The 18,546-nt window shown below is 42.3% G+C and overlaps 1 protein-coding gene across 1 annotated transcript in view; it reads left to right on the top strand.

The window, feature by feature from the left end:
• SYNE1 (spectrin repeat containing nuclear envelope protein 1) overlaps positions 1–18,546 on the top strand; it is a 468,360-nt gene that overhangs the window by 165,521 nt on the left and 284,293 nt on the right. The window contains exons 22-28 of the mRNA XM_045009096.1: positions 612–776; positions 1,307–1,441; positions 5,423–5,581; positions 5,947–6,155; positions 6,444–6,552; positions 12,294–12,458; positions 18,085–18,252. Coding sequence (XP_044865031.1) covers positions 612–776; positions 1,307–1,441; positions 5,423–5,581; positions 5,947–6,155; positions 6,444–6,552; positions 12,294–12,458; positions 18,085–18,252 — 1,110 coding nt within the window. The remainder of the gene's footprint in view (positions 1–611; positions 777–1,306; positions 1,442–5,422; positions 5,582–5,946; positions 6,156–6,443; positions 6,553–12,293; positions 12,459–18,084; positions 18,253–18,546) is intronic.

The raw sequence follows: 18,546 nt of genomic DNA, 5'->3' as shown, positions 1-18,546 counted from the left end.
AACTAAAGCAAAAAAGTTAAGTGATTTGACAAAGACCACAGAAGGACTGAGTGTTAGAGTTGGGATTAAACCATAAGAGTGACTGTCTTTCACAGTACTGAGCAGTATTCACAGTGCTCAGATGCAGGCAGCTAGATGGAAATAAGTTTTTTGCCAACCTCCACATCTGGAGGTTGGTTTAGGCCCCTCAAAAATCAAGAGACCTGTAGTTCATGGGTCTCAAATGCCAAACCAGGGTATCTCTGATGGGAGAGGACCATGAATAACTTGTGATCTTTAGAAAAATCCGAGTGACAAACTTCCTACAGTACCAGCCAGTTTACATTTCAAGACTTACTTTGCATAAAAAAGGTCTAAAAAAGGTCATAATGATAAGTCATATGGACATCCCCCAGATTCATTACCTTAGATTTATTTTATGTTAATGGGAGAATGAGATTAGCATGGACATTTATAGGTACCAGAGGAGAAGCTGTGAACACCATAAACCCAAAGGGCAGCGGGAAACATTTTAATGAAGGACTGTGGATAGTATAGTCAATAAAGATCATCATTCAGAAAATAATCTGGGGAAAAAAAACAAGATCATTTTTTCTTCACTTGTAACGTAGGATATGGTCAAGAAGACTGGTGACTGGAGAAAAAATGTAGAAGCAAATAGCCGTTTGATGAAAAAATTTGAGGAGTCCAGGGCAGAACTAGAGAAGGTGCTACAGATTGCCAATGGATACCTAGAAGAAAAAGGAAATCCTGAAGAACTTCTCAGGAAACATACTGTGAGTAGATTCTCTGATGTTCATTTCAGTCACTATGTAGGCTTTAACAATGGACATATGTTACACTAGTACAAAGTCTATTTAATCTTATAAATGACATGGAATCTGATGTTAGAATGATACTGTTCAGGAGGACGTAGTGGCAAGAAAAAATATAGGAGTTCTTATTAAGTAAATGAGCTAACTGGTAATATTACTACTTTTATTCTTCTTTAAAAATACTGTTTCAGTGCAGAATCCTATGTGTATAAGCTACCAACTCTGTACAGTTACTGAAATGTACAAGAGTTAGTTGATTCTCTACTTTAGAAATTATTCAGGAATATCTCCTGCTAACTCCTCCAACTTCCTGCTAAATATTGTACCATTTCTTAACTTGAATTCAGTCTTTTTAATGCAGCTATCTTCCAAACTTGCAGAGAGCTTGTATGTGGTAGTATAAATTATGTAATTCTGAACGTCATTCCTGCTGCTTTCCATATCAATAACACTAAGCAACTTATTCTTCTAACCTTTACTTTCAACATCAGGAGTTTTTCAGCCAGTTGGACCAAAGAGTGCTTAATGCCTTCCTGAAAGCTTGTGATGAACTTACTGACATCCTTCCTGAGCAAGAACAACACAGCCTGCAGGAAGCTGTTCGGAAACTCCATAAGCAGTGGAAGGTTAGTATTTAAATTAGAACTCTGGAATTGTAAACTGAATAGCTGCAGAGACCCAACTGCCCAAGCAATATGTTGTGGATGGAAACTGGGGACATCTTGTCCCTCTTCTTCCTTTTTCCTCTTTCTGAATAAGTGAAAAAGACACATTGACTGTAAAATCAAATACCGTTACACAAAACTATGTTAAAAGAATATTATTACAGTTGCAAAGTCGAGCACACAGAAGTAATGGAAATGCCAGAATTAAGCTTGCCTGTGCAAGTTTAATTTGGTCCCCCTGTGCATATGCATTATGATACAGTCATTAATTACATGGTCACGTACTATTTTTTCCATAGGATGCCTGTGTCATTCAGAACACAGGATGAACAGTGTTCATTTAAATAGCAACTATTCAATATTTTCTTTTTCCCTCATTGTTTAGGCTCTAGACCTTAGTTATTGTACTATTCAAACACAGACAGAATTATTAATTTCTTGTCACCCATCACTATAATATCTGAGTGCTTCGTAGACATTAATGAGTTAATAGTCACAATACTTCTGTGAGGTGAGGGAAATTATCCCCATTAGAGAAATGGGGAACTGAGGCACCAAAGGATTAGGTCAAGCATATTGCTCAGTTTGAAACACCTAGAACTTGATTTTTCAGAATATTTAGTAGTATATTGCTTTATATCTTTATATATTTGAACAGAGTTCCCATTGTCTTCATTTGCACCTGTGACTGCTTAGCACTTCTGCAAATCAAACCCCAGGATCACAAGTTGGGCACCCAGAGAATGAGGAACACACAGCTAGTGATCACCTGTGAAGAATTTAGTGTAAGTGAGTTGCCCACCGTCACATAGAAACTTGGTGGCCAGTTTTCCAGGGCTAGCTGTCTAAATCAGGAGACCCACCTTTCTCTTCCTGCAGTCCTCTGTCTTATTCACTACACACCTTCCAACTTCTGAAACAAATGAGATAGGGGTCCTACAGATGACAGCCTCCTTTGCTATGCAACCCTGATTCATCTCCCAGAGCAGGTCCATTCTTTGCACTGAATGATGCAGGGGTCATGTGGAAAAAATAGCATGTGATCATGTATTTAAGGACTGTATCATAATGTATACACACAGTGGGGTTAAAGTAAGATTTCTAAGACATAGTTAATTCTGGCACTTTCTACTTTTGAGTACTTGAATTTGTTCTTTTAATGTAGATTTTTGTGTGTAATTTCCTAGGTTTTTTTTAAAAAGGCAAACTGAAAAAAAAAGCCACCATGTGGCATCATGTTGAAACCCACGTGGCTCACCAGCAGAGTTGGAACCTTTTGATTCCACCACACAATCCTCTGCTACTTGAGCTAATGAACTAACTGATAGCAGTAGTAGGTTATTATCCTCTATATGGACCAGCACAACAGTGGGAAGAGACACACATTTTGTCATTGAAATATCTGTGAAATCCCTGACAGAAGAAGAATGGTGAGACCCAGGAATCTTGGGCTCCATTTCAGGTTCAAGAGGGATGTGTTCTTTAGTGGGTAGAGACTCTTCTGCCTGTTTCCTCCCTAGTTTGATTTCTTCTGTTATGTCCCTTTCAACTTCTTCTTGTTCCAGTCCTGTCTCTTTCCCATCCCTGACTCCTCATCACAATCTCATTCTCTTCACCTACCCAATCTCCACTCCTCAGATTTCTAATCTCAGTCCCAGTCTCCATTCCTACCCAGTTGTAGTCTACCCCACTAGAATAGCAGTCCCAGTCTCCCTCCCCGCATGTCCATGATTCGGTCTCCTTGCCCTGTCATTTCCAGTTCTCTCCTCAGGTTTTTAGTGCCAGTTTCCTTGCCTAGGTAGTACCAGTTTCCCACTCTCAGCTTCTCATTGAAGTAGTCCCCTTCCCCCAGCCTCCAGTCACCCCCTGCCCACATTCCCCCTTGCCATTGGCTCCCAGTCTCAGTCTCCCTCCCTCCTTGAGCTCCAATCTCAGTGTCTCCCCACCAGCCATCTCCTTGTCCCAGTTCTCCCCTTACATCCTCGCTTCTTGTCAGATGTGTCTCCCCTCCACCCAACCTTCTTCCCGCTGCCCAGCTGGTCCCAGTCTCTCCCCAGGGTCCTCATCCAATCTCAATCTTTCCACTCCATCTATTTGCTCCCAATCGCACATCCCGCACCTCCAGTCTCCTTGCCAAACCTGTCCCAACTCTCATTTCTAATGCCCAGACTTTGTTTTATCCCTAGTCTCATTCTTGGAAATGGCTGAACTGTTTTGGCTGAAATTAAAAAAAAAAAATCATCAGCCTGAGACAGACATCTCACATGGAAAATTTCAGCCTGAACAGTTAAAGTTTGGAAAAGTTGCAAGCAGCTGAAACCCAAGTTTTATAATGGGAAGTGTCGAGCAATAAGAGGTGGTACCAGTGCTGCTACTAGTGCTGCCTTTAATATCACCTTACCTTTTCATGCTTTACACTGAAGCAGAGCTGCCTGTTGTTACCATAGTAACACTAATAAAACAGATTTTTAATAGATTAGGCTTTCAGTTTAAACAGTGCTTATTGCCAAAGACTAAAGTGACTGAGTAAAGACTGATAATAAGTCACGGAACAATTGTATTATACTTTATGGGCCAAGTTTTCAAATAGTCCTCTAAAAATATGCCTAGAGAATGTTCAGGTTCAACATGTGGGGAAGCACAAAGCTCTCCATTTGAGTCCATCTTGCATACATCATTAGGGTAGCTAAATATCTAGAGTGGGGTTTTCAAAAGCACTCAGCATTGTCCTAATTCTCTGGGAATTTTACCATTGACTGCAATGCAAGCAAAATTAGGCCAACACTGGCTATTTTGGAAAATCCTGCCCCATATGTGAATCTGTGGCTTTTTATATACACAAAAGCAGGTGCCCTTGGGGGCTGTTGCTAATGTAGCCACACTATTATTATCTTCATATTTATTTTTATTGAGGTAGCACCTAGAAGCCCTAGTCATAGATCAGAACCTCACCGTGCTAGGCACTGTACACACTATTGTGAAAACAGCGAGGAGTCCTTGTGGCACCTTAGAGACTACCACATTTATTTGAGCATAAGCTTTCGTGGGCCAGAACCCACTTCATCAGATGTATGAAGTAAAAGATACAGGAGCAGGTATAAATACATGAAAGGATGTGGGGTGGTTTACCAAGTGTTAAGTCAGTCTAACGAGATAAATCAATTAACAGCAGGATACCAAGGAGGAAAAATAACTTGAAGTGGTAATGAGAGTGGCCCATTTCAGACAGTTGACAAGAAGGTGTGAGTAACAGTAGGGGGAAATTAGTATTGGGGATATTAGGTTTAGGTTTTGTAATGACCCAAACACTCCCAGTCTTTATTCAGGCCTAATCTGATGGTGTCCAGTTTGCAAATTAATTCTAGTTCTGTAGTTTCACGTTGGAGTCTGTTTTTGAAGTTTTTTTGTTGAAGAATTGCCACTTTGAGGTCTGTTATTGAGTGACCAGAGAAACTGAAGTGTTCTCCTACTGGTTTTTGAATGTTATGATTCCTGATGTCAGATTTGTGTCCATTTATTCTTTTGCGTACAGACAGTCCACATACCATTATGTGCCTGCAATGCCCCTCTGCAGTGTACACTGGCCAAACTGGACAGTCTTATGCCCAAATAAATCTGTTAGTCTCTAAGGTACCACCTCGTTGTTTTTGCTCATACAGACTAACACGGCTACCACTCTGAAACCTGTCACTATTGTGAAAGAAGGTACCTGTCCTAAAGAGCTTGTGATCTAAGTATATAACTAGTAATTCTGTGTAATAGATTTATTTTATTTCCCTTCATACATGAATGCTGAACAACATCTGTTCTGTGTGTTATAGCATGTATGTGATTTCTGTTGCACTTTAAAAATTGTTCTATAATTCTCATTTAGTAGCCTTACATTGGATGAATGAGAATCATGCTTGCTTTCTGTGTTTGTTTTTTCCCTATGGAGTATAGGATCTCCAGGCAGAAGCCCCATATCATTTGGTCCGTCTGAAGATTGAAGTGGAGAAAAGCAAACTCCTAGGCACAGTGGAAGAGTGTAGATCTGAACTTGCTAGAGAGAACAAGCTGGTTGCCAGCAAGGGCAGTGAAAAGATCATCAAAGAGCACAAGGTATGCACCATGTGCCACCAAGTGGACGTGTGTGTAAATGCATTCAAATACAAAGGATATAAAAACCAAGGTCTCATTGACCACAATCAGGTTATTCCCGATTCACACTAATGCAACTCGATTGATTTCAGCAATGTGAAACTGGTGTAACATGGCAGTAAATTGGACCCCTGGATGGAAGTTCTATAAGTTCTCTGAACAACTTTTAAGTGTACTAAGATTTGAAATATTAAAGGAAAGGTGAATTTGATTTACTTTTGTACTGATATGCAAAAGCTGGGAGCCTACTTAGTTTTATATAAAAAAATAAATGTGATTTGTGGCTTTGTCAGTTTGATTTATTGTTGCTTTTTCCCCCTTTTCAGTTTTTCTTCAGTGATAAGGGACCCTATCAGTTGTGTGAGAAAAGGCTGCAGCTAATTGAAGAACTGTGCCTAAAACTCCCAGAATGGGATCAACTTAAGACTACATCAGAAAGCAGCCAAGAAACCCTCAAGGAACTTAAATCTCAGATTGATAGCACCTATGTGAAGCTAAAAGAGAACCCTGACAAATGGAAGGAGTACAGGAATAGGTACTTGTTCTGTTGTTAGCTGGGTATGATAGAGTCTTGGTCAGAACAATTAGTATATGTGCTCTTCTTTAAAACTTCCAGTCATAGAAAAATACAATTCAAGGAATAGTAAATGCTTTTTTTGTTCACAAACAGAAAACTCTATTTTACATAGTAGGTCCAAAATAATCTGTTTTTCTTCTTCTTGTTTTTTTTTAATTTAAGCTAATAATTATCAGCTGTGGCTTGATAAAGGCTAGTTTACAGCTAACTTTTAACTTGTTTTCTGTTGTGTGTCTTTGATTTCAGAATATCTGAATTAGCAAATTGGATTTCATCAAAGGAGAGTGAGCTAAAGAAGATTAAGCATGATGTCAATGATACTACCAAATACAAACAATTTAAAACAGCCACAGAGGTTAGTTCTTAGCTTATATTCAAATAAAGGAGAGTGATTTCTTCCCTGGACTTCAACGGTGCTCCCCATCAGCTGCACAGAGTCAGTACCTATGGCCTATACAAAAAGAGAAGCTGGAGGCAAGGTCCATCTCACCACCTACCTTCACATCAGTGAGCAGACCTGGCTGGCAACACAGAGACTTAGGGCTGGTCCACACTAAGAAGCGGGGTCGAACTAGGGTACGCAAATTCAGCTACGTGAATAGCGTAGCTGAATTCGAAGTACCCTAGTTCGAACTACTCACCCGTCCAGACGCCGCGGAATCGAAGTCCGCGGCTCCAAGGTCGACTCCGCCACCGCCTTTTGCAGTGGTGGAGTACCGGAGTCGACCGCGGCGCTTCCGGAGTTCGAACTATCGCGTCCAGATTAGACGCGATAGTTCGAACTCCGAGAAGTCGAACTCACTGCGTCGACCCGGCTCGTAAGTGTAGACTAGCCCATAGTGTTTAAGGCCAGAAGAGACAACCAGAATATCTAGTCTGACCCATATATCACAAGCCAGCAACACAACCCAGCACCCACACACTAAACCCAACAACCAAGATTAGACCGAAGTGTTACAGCCCCCAGAAGACTAAACTGTTGTTTGCCACAAGCAGAGAATAGGAGGGACCAAGTGGCACTAATGCCCAAGACCCCTGCAATAGCAGGGAATATAGTGAGGGATACCCCAATGATCCTAGAGAGTTAACCACACCCCATACTGGGGCAACCCTCTCAAGGTCACTGTCAATCTGATCTGGGAGAAAAATCCTTCCGAACCCCAAATAAGACCATTAGTTGGACCCTGAGCATGTGAACAAGAACCAGCCAACCTGAAAGAGAGAAAGTTGGGCACCACCTCAGTGCAACATCCCACCCTGGCCAGTGTCCCATCTTCAGCAGTGGCCATCCCTGATACTTCAGAGGAAGGAGACAAAAGACCCTAGAATACATTTGGGTGGGGGAATCTCTTCCTGACCCCTGTAGGTGACTGGCTGAAGCCCTGAAACATGAGATTTTTAGGAGCGTAGGACATAAACTGGAAGGGATGCCAAGCCCTGCCCTTCACCATCACAAGCGGCCCCTTCATACAATCGTACTCATAAATGTGTCCAGCTCTCTCTTAAAACTAATTAAGTTGTTTGCCTCCACAATTCCTGATGGAACCTCTCTGGTGGTTAGAAACTTTCTTGTAATTTCCAGCCTGAATTTGTTCATGGCCAGTTTATATCCATTTGTTCTTGTGCCAACATTGTCCTTTATCTTAACTAGCTCTTCACCCTCCCTGGTATTTACCTCTCTGATGTATTTATAAAAACAATCATATCCCCTCTTAGCCTTCTTTTTGCTAGACTAAACAAAGCCCAACTCTTCCAGTCTCCTCCCAGAAGACAGGCCCTCCATATCCCTGATCATCTTTGTAGCCCTTCTCTGCACCTGTTCCAGTTTAAATTCATCTTTCTTGAACATGGGTGACCAGAACTGTACACAGTATTCCACATGAGGTCTTACCCCAGTCTTGTACAATGGCATTAATACCCCTCTATCCCTATTGGAAATGCCTAGCTTGATAATCTTAGGACTGCATTTATCTTTTTCACAGCTGCATCACATTGGTGGCTCATAGTCATCCTGTGATAGACCCACACACCTAGTCTCTCTTCTGTACTGTGATTTTCAACTGATGAGCCATCAGCTTGTAGCAGAAATTCTTATTATTAGAGCCTAAGACTACACTTTGTAGTATTGAATTTCATCCCATTTCTGTTATTCCAGGCTTCAAGGTCATCCAGCTCTTCCTGTATAATATTCCCACCCTCCTCTGGATTGATGGTGCCTCCCAACTTTGTATCATCAGCACATTTCACTAGTGCACACTTACTTTTTGTGCCAAGGTCATTAACAAAAATATTAAATAAGATTGGTCCCAAGACTGGTCCTTGAGGATCTCCACTAGTAACCTCCCTCCAGTCTGGTAATTCACCTTTCAGTAGAACCTGTTGTCTTATCCCCATTAGCCAGTTCCTTTTCCACCTTACAATACTTCTCTTGACCCCTACCTTCCCTAATTTAACTAATAATTTCCCATGTGGTATCATGTCAAATGCTTTCCTAAAGTCCAAAAATATTAGTTTTACCGCACTTCTCTTATTAAAAAATCAGTTATTTTCTCAAGGAAGGAAATCAGGTTAGTTAGGCATAGTCTGTCTTTGGTAAACCCATATTGCATTATATCCCCTTTTCCATTTGCCTCCATGAATTTAATTATTCTTCACAATTTGTTCTAAAGCCTTGCAAACAACTGAGGTCAGACTAACAGATCTGTAATTGCCAGAATCACTTTTTTCTTTTCTTAAATATACCTACGGCATTAGCTGTTGTGCCATCTTATGGCACTACCCCTGAATTGACAGAAGTATTAAAAATCCTTACTATCAGGCTAACAATCTATCGTGCCAGTTCTTTCAGTGTTTTGGGATGGAAATTATCCAGGCTCTCCCCACCCCCTTTGAGAGCATTAAGCTCTTTAAGACGGGAGAGCTGGTAGAGTAGCTGAGGATCTGAACCTTTGATTAAATTCATTGATGTTAATAACTCAAGATGTATATTGGGACAGAATTTGACCCTTTTTCTTTTTTACGGTAGAAGGGAGAACAGGACTACAAATTAGTACAGTTTCTCGAGGTTTGTGAAAGTCATTAACAGATTATAAGGCATATCTATGCAGAGAAAAGGAATTTGAGTGACCTTGAAAAAGCACACAAGTCAGAGGATTAATGGCATGACTCTGCTATATTCTCTTATTAGCACTAGCCTAGAGACATAAACAGTTGGGAAAAAGTGAATGAAATGGGAAAGAATTGCTATTTTAGAAATTTTAAAAAAGTATATAGATGCTTATATAATTTGAAATATTATTCAACAAATAATACTCTAGGGAAAATCAGAGTTAATAAAAATTAAATTATTAATTAAAAATTATAATTAAAATCTTTTTTACATTCTATAAATAACTATGGCTTCTTTAACAAGCAGCAGAGAGATTTCTTGCACTGTTAACATTCTTCACCTTGTAAAAAATATGAAGGTATTATAAGAAACATTTTGTTTCTATTCAGATCATTCCTAATTTCCACATCTGCTGTGTTAAGTAGAAGAGCTTGTGCGGTCACCTATAGATAAAAGCCATTTCTTGGTACTTAATGAAAGCCAGTCAAAGCTAACGCAATGCTTTCCATACCATGCCATCCAGTTTTATTCAGAACTCCCCACTGATTTCACAGGTGATTTCTACATGCCATAGAAGGCAAGGTTTGACTGGTTTAAGTACCAGTTTATTAACACTGCACTGAAGTGCTAATACCTCATTGAATGACTTCATTGTGATGTGATGAGAAGGTATACACATCTGAGGGTATGGCTACACTGGCGATTTGCAGCGCTGGAAAGCCTCCACCTGCGCTGCAATTAGTAAGTGGCCACACCTGCAGGGCACTTCCAGCGCTGCAACTCCCTGGCTGCAGCGCTGGCCGTACACCTCACTCAGCATGGGGAATAAGGATTGCAGCGTTGGTGCTGCAGCACTGGTCATCAAGTGTGGCCACACACCAGCGCTGTGATTGCCCTCCAGGGTATAAGGTGTATCCCAGAATGCTTTTATAAATTACTCTCTTTGTTTTGTTATGCAGCTTCTCTTTGTTTTGTTGTGAACGAGCTCCGTGCGGAGCTCCGTTGCCGTTGCTGCTTATCTAAAAAACAAACAGAGCTCCTGTTTGCTGTGATCATCTGTACCTGGCTGTAAACAATCAAATGAGAGGCAGGCAGGGAGTGAATGAAACAGCGGGGAGTCGTGTTGGCTGCAGGCTGTTTGCAATTAAGAGTTAAGACTAAGGGGTTGGAAACATGTTCTGATTTTTCAAGTCAGGAAGCTAAACACACAGTGTTGGCTCCAAAAATCCACTCTCTCTCTCCCCCCGCTCCCTGTCACACTAGACCCCACTCCATCGCCCTCTTTTGAAAAGCACGTTGCGCCCACTTGAATGCTGGGATAGCTGCCCATAATGCATCACTCCCAGCAGCGCTGCTAATGCTGCAAATGTGGCCACACACCAGCGCTGGTAGCTGTGAGTGTGGCCACACACCAGCGCTGCTCCTACACAGCTGGATGACCAGCGCTGCAAACTACCAGCGCTGCAAACTGTAAGTGTAGCCATACCCTGAGAGATAGCTGTAAGATGGCAAAATAGTGGTGTTTTTGGTAAATAGCCCTTCAGCCCTTACACCTCTGAGCAGTTCCATTTTAGTCAATGGGACTTCTCACATGCAGAAAGGCTTTACCACTGGTCCCTAAAATGACCACATCAATATTTTTTTAAAGCATGGGTTTTTATATGTAGGGAAAATGTGCTTCACTTACCTTTTATACTGTGAGTGCTAATACACAGAAGGACTTAGGTGCCTAATTGCCGTTTTAGGCACCTAACTCCCAAAATCAGGTACCACTGGAATTCACAAAACCCCCTCCTAGCTGTCACCAAACCCTGTGGGCACCTACATTTGTGCAGTAAAAATTCCCTGGGTGCCTATGTTTCTGCCTTTGAGCAAGATCACAGCAGCCTCACTCCAAGGGTCTGGATGCCTAAGCCTCAGAGCAATGCACAATCCAGAGAAGATCAGTGTTCCTCCTCCTAAATTGCCCACCCAGGAAGCGTATTCAGTCCTCACCTTCCAAATTCAGCAGTTATAGACAAACTGATACAAAATGGAGGGGGGGAACCTCCCTTTTAACTTTTAGTGGCTAGTGTATTCACCTGAGATGTGGGAGACCGCCAGTTCTGTCACCCCGCCACCTGAGGGGGAGAAGGGAGTTGAACCCACCAGTGCTCTAAAAAAGTTTCTTTGTGACTCTGGCCTAAGTATCTGAAAATAGATGAAAACATAATAAAATGTTGCTAATTTGGCTAATCCCCCTACTCTTTAAACAGGGATCGGCAACCTTTGGCACGTAGCCCGCCAGGGTAAGCCCCCCGAAGGGATGGGATGCTTTGTTTACCTGCTGCGTTGGCAGGTTCGGCCAATCGCAGCACCCACTGGCCACAGTTCGCCGCTCCAGCCAATGGGGTGGCGGGAAGCAGTGACCAGCACATCCCTCGGGCCATGCCGCTTCCTGCAGCCCCCATTGGCCTGGGATGGCGAACCGCGGTCAATGGGAGCCGCAATCGGCCAAACCTGTGGACACGGCAGGTAAACAAACCAGCCCAGCCCGCCAGGAGGCTTACTCTGGCAGGCCTCGTACCAAAGGTTGCCGATCCCTGCTTTAAAATATGCAATGTAATCCTATTTTAGATACATATATGCAGGATACGGTATGGTCAATATATGAAAAAAATATATACAATATATACCATGTGGATAATGAGCACCAAAAATGCTAACCTGTAGGAGAAAAAAAAACAGGCTTCAGCAATGTAATCAGTAGGGGACAATCCTGTATTGCTTGTGGAAGGAATGCAGGATTCAGCCCTATGTAGAACATGACAGACCCCATGGGAATTAGAGAAAAATTCTATCCTGCAGTCTTCAAAGGAAAATACACAGACTCTTACACACATACTTTTGTGCTGCTAACCATAGGATTGATGGCAAATTGCCCATGAATATTATTCGCTGGTATATTTAATTGATTCTAAGCTTGTACATTTGTGATTCTTGTGTAGATAATCCGACAAGATATCAGCAAACAAGGAGAAAATGTCAACTGGCTGAAATCTAGACTTGCTGTTCTGACTGAGGTTTCTGCCAAGGATGAAGCCAGAAAGAAAGAGGATGAGTTATCTAAACTTTCTAGTGATTTCAAGGGACTCCTACATTTGCTGGCTGAGGTATAATATGAGAAACATACTGCCACTACATTTACAGCATCCTATGTAGAGACATCAGCCATGCTGCACAACACTAAGTGACCTGCTGTTTTTTTTAATTACACTAGAAGCACACAACAACCCAAATTCATTCAGATTCCAGATGCAACAAAGCCTTGAGTCTAACAAACAAAAATATTGACAGAGCTGATCAGCAGACTCCTGAATCTTTCTCTGCTTCGGATGAACATTTCTGAATCCAGAATATCTGCAGTGCTTTAGGAGTTTTTATCTAAAAGAGGAACATTAGTTTGCTATAATTAAATACTATCAGGCATTTCACATTGACAGCCTGGTGATGTGGGTTTCTCAGGTTTGGAAGTCTCAGGTTTCAGTTGTTGCAGCCCCTAGGCTAAATCACACCCTTGCACTCCAAAGTAAGAACATCTAACATGAATTAGATTTGCAGAATCAGGCTCTAAGTGGTTGGGCCCCCTGCCGTCCTTACTGGCTGATCTGCAACCAAATTCTGGTACCACTGAAGTCAGTGAGTGTTTTTGGCCCCTAAGATACAGCATACTAGGACACTACTTTCTGGCCTGTGAAAAGGGTCATTGATGAGTCATTGCAAACAGAACTGCTTTTGCATGGTTCATCAATGCCTGAATCACGTCTTTTGGGCACCGATGATTCCCCAGCACCACGTCAGCCCACTTCACCTCTGGCCCCTCCATTCTCTAGTGAGGAAGAAGATACTGAAGAGGAAGGTGTCTTCTTATCTTAGCAGTCTTCTCTCATAGAATCTACTCTGGGTCCACTGGTACAGCCTAAAACCCATCACAGGGCTGACATCCAGACCTGGTGGGGCTTCCCATGGATGCCACTGCTTATGCCATTCCCCACTCAGTGATCCTACTGGGACCTCTGAGGGCATACAGGAGACAATATCTCAACCCCCCGAGCCTATACAGAGAGACGCTTAGGTCTCCCCCATCACTCTCCATTGCTGCACCTTCAGAGCCCCCTGAGGAGAGAGCTGAAGAACAGGAAGAAGCCTGGAAACAGGTTACAACACCAACAGCCTTCTTCATCACCGGATGAATGCCACTGCCACCCACAGTGCTGGACAATTTTAAACCCTTCCAGGAACTCTTTAAAAGAATCGCTGATATCCTAGAGATTCGTCTAGAGGAGGTTCCAGAGTCCCAGCACAAACTACTGGACATTCTCCATACATCCTCCTCATCTAAAATTGCACTTCCCATACATGGTGCACCAATGGAACCAGCCAAAAATGTATGGCAGACCCCAGCTATGATACCACCCACCTGCAAGAAAGTGGATAAGAAGTACTATGTTCCCTCTAAAGGACTAGGCTTCTTATTTTCTCACCCTGCACCAAATTCACTAACGAGGCAGACAACAACAACAGAGATCCACTCCATACAACAAAGAGCGGAAACGTTTGGATCTTTTTGGCCACATGGCCTATTCATCCACCATTCTTCAGTTCTGGATTGCCAAATACGCTGCCCTAATGGCAAAATACAACCACACTCCAAACTCACTGAATTTATTGACATCATACGAGAGAACAAAAGAAACCAATTTAAGTCCATAATTTCAGAGGGCCAACTCCTATCTAGAACCTCCTTACAGGTCTCTCTAGATGTGGCTGATAAGAACATAAGAATGGCCATACTGGGTCATACCAAAGGTCCATCCAGCCCAGTATCCTGTCTAGAGAAAGTGGACAATGCCAGGTGCCCCAGAGGGAGTGAACTTAACAGGTAGTGATCAAGTGATCTCTCTCCTGATACAGCAGCATGCTCCATGGCCACTGCTATAGTTATGTGCCAGGCTTCATGATTCCACCTGTCTGGCTTCCTAAGGGAGGTACAATCCACTGTCGAGGGCCTCCCATTTGATGGCCAGAAGCTGTTCGTGGCAAAAACTGATGAGTCATTTCATACTTTGAAAGACTCGAGGGTGACACTCTGCTCCCTGGATATATAGACACCTGCGTCAAAAAGAAAACAGGGTCAATACTAGCCCACTCAGCGCGCAAGAACTGTCCCATACACCTCACAACTGAGGCACTGTGACACACAAAGGCAAAGACAGGGGCCTTCAAAGCATCACCAACCTCCTCCATTCTTATGCACTGACACCATCACTAACCATCCCTCGTTTTGGATGCCGGTTGACCTGTTTATGCCCAGTATGGTAATCCATCACCACAGAGAAATGGGTTCTGGAGATAATCCTTTCAGGCTATACAATAGCATTAATCCCCCCCCCCCCCATCCCTCCTCAGGGACCCCTCTCACAAACACTTTCTACGGCAAGAAGTAAATCATCTCCCACATCTGGATGTCCTGGAACACGTATCATCGCAACACAGAGGGAAGGATTTTTACTCCCTACTCAGGAAAAGTAGGGAGTAAATTTTACTCCCTACTTCCTAACTCAGGAAAAGAATGGTCTATCTTAGACCTCAGAAAATGCTGCAAATTTGTAAGGGTCCAGTGTACATATGTAAAACGTTAACTGGTTAACTGATAAGCATCAATCTTATTGGTAATGTATTCAATTAACGTTTAAACTCTGCTGCCCGCCCACTCCCGGGACTCTGCTGCCAGCCTGTGTGCGCAGAACTACGCTGCTGCCCCTCGCCCGGGGTCCCGGCTGCCTCCCTGCGCCGGAAGTCCCAAATGCCAGCCCTGCGCTCATGGACTCAGAACTTCGGAACTATCTAAAGATTTGTCTGCGTTGTCATTGTCTATTCCAAGCAGAGGCTGTTCAAATAGATTTCTGGATGTATTCACCTACAGCATGACATATAACCTCCACCAGGGATGCGAACCCACTCTACAGTCATTATCAACCTCAGTAGCATTTCTCAACAATGTACCAATCAAGGACATATGTAAAGCGGCCACCTGGGCTTCCGCACAGACATTAACAAAACACTATGTGATAAATCAGAGCTCAAGATCGGACGCATTGGTAGGACTTACGCAACTCCGAAGCCCCTTCCGTCCAACAAGGGGCGCTGCTCGACAGTCACCTGAAGTAGAGGACCCACAGAGACACTCCTCGAAGAATAAGAAAGTAACTGAGGGAGGTCTGGTAGTATGGTGCTAGATAGGCACTGAAAATGGCACAACATGGGGAGAGCACATGCACGACTCAAATGAGCACTGCTGCTGAAATTCTCTGCTCAAAGGTGCAGGGACACACCAACACCTGAAATGGGGCACCCACATGGACACCATTTCAAAGAGTCTCAGTTATTGCACAGGGTGAGGAACCTTCTCTTGTGAATTTCTGTACCAAAGGGGATGAACCCCTGTACCAAGTGGTAAAGGTTTTGGACTTGTGTTGAAAGCAGGTGAAGGAAATGGCAGACAAAGCAAGGGAGCCGGAGGTTTGGAGTGGGCACCTGCTCATACTTTAGGAGTCCCAAGGTGGCGGTTCTGAGAGACAAAGGGTGAAAATTTCCCCCACCCCTCAATGTTGAGGCAGGAGCTACAGCCATGGAAGTGAAAAATTGAGCAGAAGATGAGAAAAAAGCCAAAAATGTACAGGAGACACTAGAAAAAATCCCCAAAGCCCTCCAGCTCTTCAACTCCTTCCATGAGCTCCAGTTACGTTCCTAAAGAGGGAAGACTCTTGATTTCAGACTATTACTCTGAGCCAGAGAAGCAGGAGGAGTTTTTTTCCCTGGACATGTTTCAAACCAAGAGGAGGAAAGTGGTGGCCAGCATGACAAAGTTTTGCTACCCCCGATGTTCCTTCATCAAAGATGTTAATGGGGAGAAACTCTAGATAAAGGGGAAAGGATCACTTGGCATGTCCTAGAATTTTACAGCTGATGCAATAGAGCCATTTGTGGAAAATGGCAAGATAATTCTCGCAGAAGACTAGATGATGGAAGTCATCCTCAGAAGCGACTTCAAAACTTCTTCAGCTGCCCCAAGGGCTCTCTAGCAACCACTAGTTTTACTGAGCCAAAATATTTATATTTATAATGATATAAAATGCTTGCATCTCCAGATCTATGATGAATTCAAGTAAGTTGATACAATAGAAGATATTCCTGGCTGTCATATTTATACCAGTTTATCTGTAGATTTCTTAAAGTTGCCAGCAAGAGTCATGGCAGCAAACTCAATGTCCAGGCACTGACTCTGGCTTCTCACCTGGGCAGCAAATTATTCACAGCAAATTCTCTATGCCTCAAAAATCTCAGGAGGAAATGATTGATAAGGTGGTGGCTGACAATGCAGATAAGCCATAGTGTGAGCTATCTACTCTAATGACGCCCTCAAAGCACTACAGGCTCTCCTACAAGCTCAAAGGACTACAAGCTCTGGTACAAAGGTAGAAGATCCTTTCATTCTTAACCCAAGGAGAGACTCTTCACATTCCAGGGGCAGAATCTGTGCACAAAACACCAGTAGAAGACTAGATTCAGTAATAGGATATAGCCATCATCAGTGTGACTGTTCAAGGGCCTGTTTCTTCAAAAAATAGGCAAGATATCTCGCTTAAGTTTATGGACCCTGTCAACTTCAGACGCATGGATACCCTCACAGCTCTTATCTATTTCCCATCCAGCTTTGACAGACAACGAGAAGCATCAAACTGTCCTGGAGAAATTGTGCTCCTCTTAGGTCTAGAGGCAGTTGAGCCTGCCTCTCAAGACTCTACTCCATATTTTTCATAAGAGAAAGACTAGGAGGAGTTTGGGGATGTCCTTGTTAGGAGGAAGATGAAATTCAGGATGGAGACTCTACTGGCACTTTCACTGCAGTCTCTTGCAGAGACCTTCTTACATCATTGTAATTGCTCCAGATTTATACAGGCTCCAAGTATTTATTCAAACTTAATTTAATTTTCCTTGGTGTGAAAATTGGGCTTGAAATTTTGTGAAAACTGTTGGTTCATAATGTCCTGATTTCCAGTGGGTTGGAAATACTGCATAATATAACTTTTCATGGTATTTAAGTGAATTTACCTCTTGTCTCACCCAAAAGCAAGAGCCAAGAAGAGCAGAGATCCATGAACATTTAAAATAAACCCAGGAAATGGTTACTAAACTTTTTCAGAACCTAACTATGGTTTGGCTTTATGTTGTCCTCAAATTTAGAATGAAGGTTCTGTTGATTCTTAATCTGTCTGAAATATTTCACACATTTCTAAAAACTGAAATCTGTTTTCTGACTAACTACATTTTATATTTGTATTTTCTTCCACTGGTATATTATTGTAGAATTGTTGATGAATGTTAGGCTAATAGGAAATACAAATAATATACTGAGAGAGATCCTCAAAATGTGTAAATTGTCATAACTGATTTGAAATAAATGGAGTTATGACAATTTATACCACTTGAAGATATGACCCATAAAGTATTACAAAGACATTGCAAACAGATAGAAATTAGGGTAGGGTAGTCATGTTTCAGGGCTATGAATGTTTTTAGTTTTTCTTTAAATACAAAGCAAAAAGGAGGTCCTAAACGACTTGAAGGTGTATGGGTTTTGCATTACAGACAATTATCATGTGTTACAAAAAATACCACAAATGTAAATTAACCCTATTCAGCTATTGCATATTTCAATTTTGTCCATAAATATAGATTGAGAAGATGTTAAGCACTGTTGGGGATTGTGTCCAATACAAAGAAGAAGTAAAAAGTGCCCTAGAAGAACTAATTACCAACTCAAAAGAAGCCCAGGTCGAGGCTGAGAAAATCTTAGATACAGAAAGCTTATTACAGGCTCAACAACTGCTTCTGCATCATCAGGTAGAACACTGGTCATACCCAGATTTGATATACTTGTTATGTGGAGTTTGTGTCATTGACAAGCATAGAGTGTTTGTGTGGCTTCTCCTATGGTTTACTGCAGTGTATTTAATATGACAATGTCAGGTTAAAAGTATAGCCCCAGCATAGGGAAATAGTGCCTCTGTAAGAGTGCTCATGTAGCTACGTTATGCTGATGGGAGAGAGCTCTCCCATCGACATAATAAAATCAGCTCAATGAGCGACATAGCGCTGTGCACATGAGCGCTTATGCTGGCAAAACTTATGTCGCTC

Source organism: Mauremys mutica, chromosome 3 (assembly GCF_020497125.1).
Source record: "Mauremys mutica isolate MM-2020 ecotype Southern chromosome 3, ASM2049712v1, whole genome shotgun sequence".
In the NCBI taxonomy this organism is placed as follows: Eukaryota; Metazoa; Chordata; order Testudines; family Geoemydidae; genus Mauremys; species Mauremys mutica.
Note: the sequence above shows the minus strand (reverse complement) of the source record. Positions and strands in the feature narration are given on the sequence as shown.